Here is a 12,604-nt window from a genome sequence, read left to right as displayed (position 1 = left end):
CCCACCGCTGTACGCAGCTGTGTGTCGGCAGCCTCTGTGCGTCCACCACTGTACGCAGCTGTGTGTCGGCAGCCTCTGTGCCCACCGCTGTACGCAGCTGTGTGTCGGCAGCCTCTGTGCCCACCGCTGTACGCAGCTGTGTGTCGGCAGCCTCTGTGTCCACCGCTGTACGCAGCTGTGCGTCGGCAGCCTCTGTGCCCACCGCTGTACGCAGCTGTGTGTCGGCAGCCTCTGTGCGTCCACCACTGTACGCAGCTGTGCGTCGGCAGCCGCTATGTCCACCGCTGTACGCAGCTGTGTGTCGGCAGCCTCTGTGTCCACCGCTGTACGCAGCTGTGTGTCGGCAGCCTCTGTGTCCACCGCTGTACGCAGCTGTGTGTCGGCAGCCTCTGTGCCCACCGCTGTACGCAGCTGTGTGTCGGCAGCCTCTGTGTCCACCGCTGTACGCAGCTGTGTGTCGGCAGCCTCTGTGCCCACCGCTGTACGCAGCTGTGTGTCGGCAGCCTCTGTGCCCACCACTGTACGCAGCTGTGGGTCAGCAGCCACTGTGTCCACCACTGTACGCAGCTGTGCGTCGGCAGCCGCTATGTCCACCGCTGTACGCAGCTGTGTGTCGGCAGCCTCTGTGCCCACCACTGTACGCAGCTGTGTGTCGGCAGCCTCTGTGTCCACCGCTGTACGCAGCTGTGTGTCGGCAGCCTCTGTGTCCACCGCTGTACGCAGCTGTGTGTCGGCAGCCTCTGTGTCCACCGCTGTACGCAGCTGTGTGTCGGCAGCCTCTGTGTCCACCGCTGTACGCAGCTGTGGGTCGGCAGCCTCTGTGCCCACCGCTGTACGCAGCTGTGGGTCGGCAGCCTCTGTGCCCACCGCTACACGCAGCTGTGTGTCGGCAGGCGTCCACCACTGTACGCAGCTGTGTGTCGGCAGCCTCTGTGCCCACCGCTGTACGCAGCTGTGTGTCGGCAGCCTCTGTGCCCACCGCTGTACGCAGCTGTGTGTCGGCAGCCTCTGTGTCCACCGCTGTACGCAGCTGTGTGTCGGCAGCCTCTGTGCCCACCGCTGTACGCAGCTGTGTGTCGGCAGCCTCTGTGCCCACCGCTGTACGCAGCTGTGTGTCGGCAGCCTCTGTGTCCACCGCTGTACGCAGCTGTGTGTCGGCAGCCTCTGTGCCCACCACTGTACGCAGCTGTGTGTCGGCAGCCTCTGTGCCCACCGCTGTACGCAGCTGTGTGTCGGCAGCCTCTGTGTCCACCGCTGTACGCAGCTGTGTGTCGGCAGCCGCTATGTCCACCGCTGTACGCAGCTGTGTGTCGGCAGCCGCTATGTCCACCGCTGTACGCAGCTGTGTGTCGGCAGCCTCTGTGCCCACCGCTGTACGCAGCTGTGTGTCGGCAGCCTCTGTGTCCACCGCTGTACGCAGCTGTGTGTCGGCAGCCTCTGTGCCCACCACTGTACGCAGCTGTGCGTCGGCAGCCGCTATGTCCACCGCTGTACGCAGCTGTGGGTCGGCAGCCTCTGTGCCCACCGCTGTACGCAGCTGTGGGTCGGCAGCCTCTGTGCCCACCGCTACACGCAGCTGTGTGTCGGCAGGCGCTGTGCGTCCACCACTGTACGCAGCTGTGTGTCGGCAGCCTCTGTGCCCACCGCTGTACGCAGCTGTGTGTCGGCAGCCTCTGTGCCCACCGCTGTACGCAGCTGTGTGTCGGCAGCCTCTGTGTCCACCGCTGTACGCAGCTGTGTGTCGGCAGCCTCTGTGCCCACCGCTGTACGCAGCTGTGTGTCGGCAGCCTCTGTGCCCACCGCTGTACGCAGCTGTGTGTCGGCAGCCTCTGTGTCCACCGCTGTACGCAGCTGTGGGTCGGCAGCCTCTGTGCCCACCGCTGTACGCAGCTGTGGGTCGGCAGCCTCTGTGCCCACCGCTACACGCAGCTGTGTGTCGGCAGGCGCTGTGCGTCCACCACTGTACGCAGCTGTGTGTCGGCAGCCTCTGTGCCCACCGCTGTACGCAGCTGTGTGTCGGCAGCCTCTGTGCCCACCGCTGTACGCAGCTGTGTGTCGGCAGCCTCTGTGTCCACCGCTGTACGCAGCTGTGTGTCGGCAGCCTCTGTGTCCACCGCTGTACGCAGCTGTGTGTCGGCAGGCGCTGTGCGTCCACCGCTGTATCGATGAGAAACGTGTACCGATCGTTACATGCCCTGGCAGTGCCATCCATTCACGAGTATGCCTAATGGGTGAGTACTAGGTCTGTGGACAAATGTTGCCGTTCTGAAGAGAAGGCTGAATGGGTTGTGGCTACACAAATTTTCCTATGTGCGACGCGAACAAATTCTGGGGAAGTTGAATAAGCAGCAAGTTCCTGCTACATTCTTATCCTCTTTGTAAGAAGAAAATGGTGTCAGCTAATGGAACGGTGGTTCGCGGCGTTATCGCGATATATGCGCAAGACAGCTCTGACGACGACTTAAAGACGACGACTTAAAGTAGAATTGGCATATTGCAGCACATGTTAGCAAAGCGGTTTCACGTATTGAATTGAAATGCCAACGATATCATATGGAAAGATGGACTTAGCACAGAACGCGAGCAAAGGATCGAGAGGATTCCAGAGATCAGAGGAGCGTCAAAAGACCCGTGTCCGTAGCTTGTTCACAGGGGCGACCTCCAGCAGATAGACTAAATGCATCGTAATGGATGACGATTCCTGCTTCAACTATTCTGAGAGTCCAATGACGGGCGATTCGGGGTTTTATACACTCGCATAAACGGGCTCAAAGAGGGCACGTCTACCGCGCTGGTAGATGTGTCATCTATGATGTAAATTTCAAGGGTGACGCTAGCGCCCACGCAAGTTGCTGGTTTGGCTCCCCATCAGCCCGCGTGGCTGATGGTGATGAGGATGATGACGTGCACGAACATCCAGCCGGTGATCAGCCCAACAAAAAGCCTGGGGACGGGCCAACATGCCGTCAGAAGCGCATGCGGAGGGTGCTTTTACATTTTCTGGGAGCCGCTATGGTAACGAAGAGCGCATCTTCAGATCAGATACCGCCATCACACACTGCGCTTATGAGACACTGCAACTGCTTGAAAAGATCGTCGTGCAGTTTTAAACTCGAGAAATGAGCCCGCCTTGGCCTCCCCTTCCTCAGTTCCGACCAACATCGAGCATGTGGGGTCTGCGTAAGCAGGCAAGGCATTTATGAGGTCGGCAAACACGGCCGCGCAAACAGTTAAACGTCAGGGTACGTAAAATCACCTGTGAAACTTAACCCGGAGGTGCCGCACAGGCTCATGAAGGGGTGACCGGGCACGTGCGCCAAGCAGACACATTCATGAAGGAGTGACCGGGCACGTGCGCCAAGCGGACACATTCATGAAAGAGTGACCGGGCACGTGCGCCAAGCAGACACATTCATGAAGGGGGTGACCGGGCACGTGCGCCAAGCAGACACATACATGGAGGGGTGGCCGGGCACGTGCGCCAAGCAGACACATTCATGAATGGGTGACCGGGCACGTGCGCCAAGCAGATACATACATGGAGGGGGTGGCCGGGTACGTGCGCCAAACAGACACGTTCGGAACCACACTTTTCGGACAATGATCTCATTGCAATGTCGATTGCAAAACACAAAGAAGTCAGCCACAAGTATTTGAACATTGCCCCCTCCCCCCTCCCCAAATGTTATTCAACCGTTATCAAGGACGTCTTTTAACCGCTGATTTTGTCCACCATCGTCACGCTTTGTCCACCATGGTCGCGGTTCGCCGAGGTATTTGTATTCAGCAGCAACGTCTGTCCACCAGTGACGTGTTTTCCACCGATGGTCCTTCTTTGCCATTGATGTTCTTTCACCACCAGTATATGTCTACTTGTGGCGCGTCTTCGTCAGTGACGAGAGCGGCGTGACGTCACTGACGGCGAGCAGCCAACATTGACGCACCTGTGCTGGTAACGGGTATCCAGCAATGCCGCTCGCGTGTATCCTCACCAAAGTCGTCTTACCGGCCTCAGGTGGGGACATGATCCTGGCGGACGGCTTCTCGGAGCTGGAGCACGAGATCGTCACCGAGCTGCGGCTGGGCGGCATCAACGCCACATTTTTGGATCCTCGCGGACGTCTTCTGCCCCACTGTAGATTCTGCACGTGACAGCGGACCGGACTGTGGGAAAGGACCTCACTCTGTGGGGCAAGGCCTGACTCTGTGAGGAAGGACCTAGCACTGTGAGGAAATCCTGACTCTTTGAGGAGTGACCTGACTCTGTGAGGAAGGATCTGACTCCGTGTGGAAAGGCCAGACTCTGTGAGGAGTGACCTGACTCTGTGAGGAGGGATCTGACTCCGTGCGGAAAGGCCAGACTCTGTGAGGAGGGGCCTGACTCTATGAGGAGGGACCGAAGCCTGTGGGACGGACAGAACTCCGGTGACTGTTCGACGGACGGCGCCTGCTGACATCCTCGGCAGCAGCCAGCGCGCAGCAGGCGGAGATCAGCGGAGCTGCTGCAGACACGGGCTCTTGGAAGAGTTCAGTATTACCTCGGCGGGCTGCTTCGATGCAGCTGCTTCGATGCGATGCAGCGCTGAGTGACCGAGCGTGCACCAAGGTGGAACACGCTCTCAGGCAGAGCCGCTCCACGCCGGCTGGAGGTGCACTGTGAAGCGTGGCTGGTGTGGCCGGCACGTCTAGTGCCGAGCGGGCTGTCCTGTTGGTGACGGCCGACGACGGGCAGCCAGCAGTGACGGCTCTCTCTCTCTCTCTCTCTCTCTCTCTCTCTCTCTCTCTCTCTCTCTCTCTCTCTACTCTCTCTCTCTCTCTCCTCTCTCTCTCTCTCTCTCTTCTCTCTCTCTCTCTCTCTCTCTCTCTGTCTCTCTCTCTCTCTCTCTCTCTCTCTCTCTCTCTCTCTCTCTCTCTCTCTCCTCTCTCTCTCTCTCTCTCTCTCTCTCTCTCTCTCCTCTCTCTCTCTCTCTCTCTCTCTCTCTCTCTCTCTTCTCTCTCTCTATCTCTCTCTCTCTCTCTCTCTCTCTCTCTCTCTCTCTTCTCTCTGTCTCTCTGCTCTCTGTCTCTCTGTCTCTCGTCTCTCTGTCTCTCTGTATCTCTGTCTCTCTGCTCTCTGTCTCTCTGTCTCTCTGTTCTCTCTGTCTCTCTGTCTCTCTGTCTCTCTGTCTCTCTGTCTCTCTGTCTCTCTGTCTCTCTGTCTCTCTGTCTCTCTGTCTCTCTGTCTCTCTGTCTCTGTCTCTCTGTCTCTCTGTCTCTCTGTCTCTCTGCTCTCTGTCTATGTCTCTGTCTCTCTTCTCTTATCTTCTGTCTCTCTGTCTCTCTTTCTCTATCTCTCTGTATCTCTGTCTCTCTGTCTCCGTCTCTCTTCTCTCTGTCTCTCTCTCTTGTCTCATCTGTATCTTCTGTCTCTCTGCTCTCTGTCTCTCTGTTCTCTGTCTCTCTGTCTCTTGTCTCTCTGTTCTCTTCTATTCTCTTCTCTCTTGTCTTCTGTTCTCTCTGTCTCTCTGTCTCTATCTCTCTGTTGTCTCTATGTCTCTCTGTCTCTCTGTCTCTTCTCTCTGTCTCTCTGTCTCCTGTCTATCTGTCTCTCTGTCTCTCTGTCTCTCTGTCTCTGTCTCTCTCTCTCTCTCTCTCCTCATTCTCTCATCTCTTCTCCTTCTCTCGCCTCTCTCTCTCTCTCTCTCTCCTCTCCTCTCTCTCTCTCTCTCTCTTCTCTCTCTCTCTCTCTCCTTCTCTCTCTCTCTCTCTCTCTCTCTACTCTCTCTCTCTCTCTCTCTCTCTCTCTCTCTCTCTCTCTCTCTCTCTCTCTCGTCTCGCGCTGGAGGCGGCCCGCGTGACCGCCGGGTCGAGCTCTGCTGGCCGCGGCTGTGAACAAGGACGGCTGAAGTTTCGCCGACGCCGGAGCAGTGCCCACACCGCCGGCCAGCTGTGCCAACACCGTCAGGGAGGAAGCGCTCCGCCGCTCCGCTTGCTGTGCGTTCGAGACACAGCTATGGTGTGGCACGGAGAACGTGGCTACTCGCAGACCCATGAGCGAGGTCTGCGCTCGGTCACGCCTGGGTCTCATAGTTTTTCTTCTGTGGGTTTATGTTTTACAATGCACTGTGCGTTTTGCTCCTGGTGTCGTTTATTAGTCTGGAATCATGTCGTCCTATTTAGTCATATGTCGCCTTTGCTCGCCATCAGTTGCTCGCCAGTAACCTCAACGACTCAGCGTCACCGTCACCCGTCACCCCTGGAATGTACAACGGTAAAGCCTGGTCGGGAGAGATGTGACATCTCCACCAATCATCGCCAATAAACGAGAATCTTACTGTGGGTCAGCTTGTATCAAATAGTGCCGAGCCGAGGACGGAGGAGCGCGGTCACAGGTGACATTCAGGTGGAATGGCGGGCGCATGCGATGACGCAGTAGTGCCTGGGTACCTCGAAACCAATAACCTCTACAGATAACACTTGCATTTGCTTGCCTGTCTAACATAAACTACGTAACGTAACGTAACCGAAGCCAACCTAACACAACCTAATATAACCCAAGTTAAGCCAGCCTAAGCTAACCTGTCCCAACCAGACCTAGCCTTACCTAACTAAACGTAGCACAATCCGGCTGCTCCTGACATGAGTAAAACAAAAAAGAAAGTAACGAGGATTTTGATCAAGGATGGAGCTTCATGCTTTGCGTAGAATATGTAAAAGGCGATGCAGAGCAAACAGCGTTGTCACGAATTTCGGATAGGCGGGAGTAGGTGTGAGGGGGGAGTGTTCATGCGAGAACCGTTTTAAATATTGACTATGAAGCGAGAATGGAGTAACGCTGTTGGAACCGCGATTTAAGAAGACGACCAAAAGGCAGCATCGGGTCACAGCACCGTGTCAGCCGGAACAGTATCAGGCCCAAAATACACCAGTCTTCAAAACGGTGGAAAAGGGACGCTGTTTCGTTGAATGCGCGCTACATATTTATGTCAGGGTCGGAGAAACAGCCAAAGAATACACGCAACAGACGGTGAAAAATGTAGGCTAAACACGCCGAACAGGTCGGAAAAGTCTGTGATTTCCGCGCAGAAAACGTTCAGTAAGTGTTTTTTCCGTTCTTCGCTGTCACAGTCGCATGCACCATAAGGTATAATATTCTCCTGCCGCTGGGCCCAAAGACAATCAGCGGACCCAGGGGCGTGCAAGGCCCCAGTCACTGAGAGACTCAATAGGGTGACTTAACCCCAAGGTGGCCCTAAAACAGTCAGAGAACCTCACTGACCTTCAAAAAGACCCGAAATAATAACGATATCAATCAGAGAGCCGACAAAGCTGCTCTCCGAAGAGATCTAAGAAAATTTGATGAATAGCTTCCTGCTATCTCTAAGCTTGGGCCTGGTTTCAATGCCTCGAAGTGCCTACCAACTGGCTTACTAAAAATTACTGCTTCTGCTATTGTACCCTGTAAACAATTGGTTCTCAGCACTTCTTAGGTAATTGTTGTCGTTTATCCTGACGACGAACGGGCTCAAAATCATAACCATGAATTTTTAAGACAAGCGAGATGGGATCAAGAAACGCTCAATGTTACAGTTACGGTTATTTTATTTAAGCCGCATCCACGTGGTGGTTGTTGTGCGCCTGTCTTACCAGAACAAAGAACCCACATACAGTATAGAGATACACAAATACGAATAGACCCACGGTTTCAGTCGATGAGTCAGCGATTTAAAACAGTCAAGAATGCCCGACGGGAGGGGGCGCGGACGGCCGCCGCAGACAGTCGATTCCACGCGGCGGGGATGCGGTACGGGAAGTGTCGCTGGGTGTGCTCAGTCGGACGCGCGGCAGATGCGGCGAGCCGACACCGCCCGAAACAGCCCGACTTTGGCGTTAGGAAGGCCCGGCGCGCGTTACGAATAGAGCACGTGGTGCGCTGGGGGATTCGGGACGTGCAGTGCGCTGTACACATTCAGGCAGTGCCGGTGGTGCACAAGATCCGCGACGCTACGCGAGGCGAGGGCGTCCAGAACGGGTGAAATGAGATGACTGCGGCGGACCCGCGGCCCACCGCCACTCACCAGCCTGACTGCGAGGAGCATCACCACTTGCACCTTGTCTGTGTGACGCTCGGCCGCTCCACCCCAGATGGACAGGCAGTAGAGGATGTGGGGAAAGATGTGGATTTCGGCAAGGAGCTTCAAAACCTCAGGAGTGAAGCAGTGTTGGATTTCGAACTGGGATACGAAGATTGCATTAAAGCGCGGTTCGAGAGAGGAGTTGCGGGGTTCCTGGGGTGAAGTGGTGGTCGAGGAGTACACCCAGTACCTTCACTGAGGCTGATGGACAAATGTTCATGCCGGGGATGGCAATGTGGAAATTGCCGGTCTTTGTTATAGAGGGTTCGATGCCGATCAGCATGAAGTAGGTCTTTTTGGGGATCATTTTAAAGCTATTTGACTGAAACCAGTTTTGAAGGCACTGAATGGACTCCTCGACGCGGGCTTTCAGTTTGAAGAGGCCGACGACATCGGGGTTGGCGGGGTCAAGGTGTTGGGTGTCATCGGCGTACGATAGTTGGCGGCCGTCGGGTAGGAAGCTGGAAAGGTCGTTGAAGAAGGTGAGGAACAGGATTGAGCCGACAAGGGATCCCCGAGCTCATCTTCCTGATGGCTGCAGAAAGCCCCGGTAGAGTGGCTGGATGCAGGGAGAACGCCGAGGCACAGACACGGTACGGGCGCGGTCCAGCCGGGGCGCGGTCCAGCCGGGACGCTCCCGCATTACCACACACCGTCGCCGCCTCCGCAGCGATGCGAGGGCCAACGGTAGCGAAGTGGACATTGAGTGCGTCCGCCCGGGTGCCCATTCTGTAATCGGGTGTGCCACGCCTTCTCGCTGGCTACGGTCCGAAGTGCTTGGGGCGGCTCCAGAAATCTCGTTGCCCCGTCAATAGACCGCCGCATAGGTAGGGGCGTCGCGCGAGAGTTATTTTTTAAAAACATTTGTTCCGAACCCTTTGAATGAATGGATTTTTGGGATCAGAGCTCACGCTAAGCAGTGCTTGTTGTGTGAGCCCTGACCCCTACCACCCGATCACACGATTCCATGTAAACGGCAGAATTTGGTGGCGAAAGCTCAACGTGCCGCACTGCTCTGCACGGTCCGTCCCGCCCTCTGACGCCAACTGATCTTCAGCGCGACCGCTGCCACCGGCCGCAGGCCATGCCCGTCAAGGGCAAATAGCGAACGCTCTAAAGCGACTCGAATCCACCCCGCCACAGGTGGGTGGATCGGAAGGCAGGTGCTCTAACCATACGGCAGCGCTCCCAGGTCTCGTGGGCGCAGTCGCGTTCCTCCATAGTTGCGGAGACTTCCGCATCTCCACGCAGCCACGGACAGGCCGGGCCGGCGTGACGTCACGGTGACTGGTCGGGCAATGAGCGTCGATTACATTGTTCCACTTTTCCATCAATACGGCCACCTTGTCATCGGCAGTGCCAGAGACGTAGAGCGACCCCCAATCAGTGAGTAGCAGACTCAGGTTGAACGCGTCCCAGTCGACTTGCATCCACGGTCGCACGGTGGTGGTGCCTGACCGCCGGCGCTCTCTGGGGACGGAAGCCGAGGTAGCACCGGTCGGTGGTCCGCCGCAGGCTGGGGAAGAACCTCAGTCGAGTTCGGAGATCAGTCACGTCGGTGACGATCAGGTCTAGCAGTGTTGGTGTCGATTGGAGGTGTGTGGGCCTGACGATCACCTGATCGAGAGTCATGTCTCTCGGGGCGGTCCAAAAATCGCGTACGCCACGGCCGTCCGGGTCAAGAAGATTTATGTTGAAGTCTCCCAGTGCAAATACTGGTTTTCCTGCGGCGACGGCAGCCTGTTGTTCCTCTCTAACGCTCCTCAGGCATTGGGACGTTGGTCCTCCCGGTGGTCGGTAGATGGGACCGATCTCTCGGTGCGGCGGCCGGGGGCCGCTCACCGAGAGCCACAGGGATTCCACCATGGGATCGGTACCGCCTATGTCAAGCTTCGTTGCGCGGAGGGAGTGCGCGACATGTATGGCGACTCCACCTCCGCGCGGCGGGGTGTGCTGGTCTGCTGTCAGCCGGGCGACACCGCGGTCGTGCCGTGGTATGCTGAAACCTGGGAATATCAGCGCCCTTCAGGCTTGAGCCATATCGCAGACACCTACAGGATGTTCATATGGTGTTTCTGCAGGAGCTGATTGACTTAGTCCAGTCGGCGTGTCAGCAACCAGGTATTGATGTGACCAATGTTGCAGAGTGTCAACATTGTTGAGGTGTTTGGGCACTAACGCGCCATTTACCCCGACTACATTGTAGCGTTCCAAGAAACTCATTCTAAAGACAACGATGGACTCATATGGCGTGCTGAATGAGACTCTAAGGCATTATTACTCGCAGTGCCTCTGGAAATCCGGGCGGAGTGGCTACGCTCGTGCCAAGTCTTTTCCGAGGCGCCGTGAAACTATTACCTGCCGGAGAGGATGACCATGTTTTAATGCGAGAAGTGACCGCCTGAAACACTCATTTCTGTTTGGCTGCAGTGTATGCCTCAACTAGTTACAACAATTCTGAGCAGGTTGGCGCCATAGATGCTTCATTGCGAACGGGTTTACATGGGATCGGGTAGCACAGGACGAGGACAGGGGCCAAGGAATGACTAACTTTGTTTAGTGAATAAACTGTCACAAGTCAAGGCATATGAGGTATTGGGACTAGACTTTAAGTCGGATCACATGCTAGCATTGGCACTGCGCTGTTGCAGTGATAAACGTGGCCTGCACAGCCGGAGATTTAACAATTCATTTCTAGAGAGCAAGCGATTTGAAAGAAGAGTACCTGTTGAAGTTGGCCAGGCAAGGAGGGAAGAAAACACGTACCAGGGCAAGTGATGATCCTGAGCTGCTGTTGGAGTTTTTGGGAAATTTATGGGCAGTCAGCATTTGTTATGGAATATATGTGACCAGACAACGACGTAAGGAGGAAAATATGTTTTGACTTAATTAGTGGACTGTATCAATGCTATGCAGCAGGGAGAAAAAAAAGTCAGAAAAATATAATTCTTGCAGACATAAATGGAAGACTCTGTGGGAAGAAAATATCAGGAGGGTCATTCATTTCAGTAGAACCTATTTTCTGAAGCTTCGGTCAAAAAATAAAAAGACAATAACAAGCAAGCGTGTAGACAACAATAGAGATAGTACCACCCATCATGTTATTCTAAAGAGCCGTTCAGAATACTTCAAATCTCCGTATAAAACAAAGCAGGAAAATGACATAGTTGCTACAGCGTTGGAAGACTTTTTCTTCACGAACCTAGCATTTCGAAAGTTGGCACAAGCGCACAAGAGCACTTTTGAGGGACCCAAAACAGATGGTAAATGTTTAGGAGTGCTGAAATCTATGTTCAGAAAAATATCCCGTTTTAGCTGGTTTTACCAAATACTACGTCCTTAGTTTTTAGGAGAGTATAGATATATTGGCCGTTAAGTATGTCAGTCATGCATTTCAGCTGAAAGAGTTTTTTGTAACGCAGGGGCGCGGCTATTTTGGCGTGGATTTAAAAAAGGCACGATCGGAGGTGACTCTCAAACAAAAATCAGGGGGCAGCCAGGGACTTGGCATGTCGGGGGGGGGGGGGGAGGGGCATTGGATTGACAAAGAGGTTCCTGATGGCAACCCCTCCCAGTAGCAACAATATCTTTTTATCTTTTTCAGAACCTTCTAAGTTATGTTCTTACCTTCTTCAAATGTAACAGAAGCCAGAAGTAGGCGTAAGATGCAATTCTGTTTGTATTTTAAGTCAGTCACATGAAGAAAGCATGCATATTTTAACTGCATGGAATGGATCGCCGGCGTTTTCCATTTTATAATAGTTAGGTGGACTGTTTCTAAATTTTTAGATCTCAAAGACTTTGCAGAATTTTGTTTGGCTTCTGTAGAGATGCTGAGGTTTCGTGAACGTAGGTCATAGGCCAAGATGAGGTCACACATTTGCAGTATCATGGTGAACCCACCTTCATCTGGGAATGTTCAACTTTCAGTCAGAATAAAAAAGGGACAGCGATTGCATTACATGGTCTTGAACATGTGCGCTCGCAAACCATAGAAACAAAAACCTTGACTCCCGGCGTTACAGTTTCTGTAGTTCGCGATGTGTTCACCTTTCGACTGACAGAGGTGGCGACCAACATGCAAACAAAAATGATGGCGAATCTGAAGCCTTTGAACACTTAAGGACATCGATTCCTTCGTTGAAAAGGTAGCCCTGGTGTATGTGGGATTTTCCTGTGCAATTTTTAAATTAATGATGGGAACGAGCTTGCATTTACTGCACCACGAACTCGAGCTGAAATCTGGTGGCGAAACTGGAAGAGTAAAGGTAGAATATCAATTTTTCGCGTTGTTGCTTCGGTAGTTCTGTTCAGAGAATACCCTCAAAATTATAATGGTAATATATACGCTCCAGTAAGATTGGCAGGAACTGATTTTGACATACTCTTGGAAACACTATTTCACCGCGATCGTTCTCGCGCGCCTGGCGCGTCGTGCTACCCCCAGCGATTTTATGGAAACTGCAACTCTGGGCATCACTGCTCTTGCT

The 12,604-nt window shown here is 54.3% G+C and overlaps 1 protein-coding gene across 2 annotated transcripts in view; it reads left to right on the top strand.

Annotated features, from left to right (window-relative positions):
• The window catches only part of LOC119104529 (galactoside alpha-(1,2)-fucosyltransferase 1), a 35,425-nt gene extending 30,650 nt beyond the window's left edge, over positions 1–4,775 (top strand). For both annotated transcript variants that reach the window (XM_037228243.1, XM_037228244.1), the window contains one exon: positions 4,016–4,775. In XM_037228243.1, coding sequence (XP_037084138.1) covers positions 4,016–4,152 — 137 coding nt within the window. In that variant the 3' untranslated portion in view covers positions 4,153–4,775. The remainder of the gene's footprint in view (positions 1–4,015) is intronic.
• Positions 4,776–12,604: the final 7,829 nt, after the last annotated feature.

Source organism: Pollicipes pollicipes, unplaced genomic scaffold (assembly GCF_011947565.3).
Source record: "Pollicipes pollicipes isolate AB1234 unplaced genomic scaffold, Ppol_2.1 Scaffold_6052;HRSCAF=7182_pilon_pilon_pilon, whole genome shotgun sequence".
NCBI classification, from domain to species: domain Eukaryota; kingdom Metazoa; phylum Arthropoda; class Thecostraca; order Pollicipedomorpha; family Pollicipedidae; genus Pollicipes; species Pollicipes pollicipes.
The sequence above is the reverse complement of the archived record's forward strand: the minus strand, read 5'-3'. Positions and strand labels throughout refer to the sequence as shown.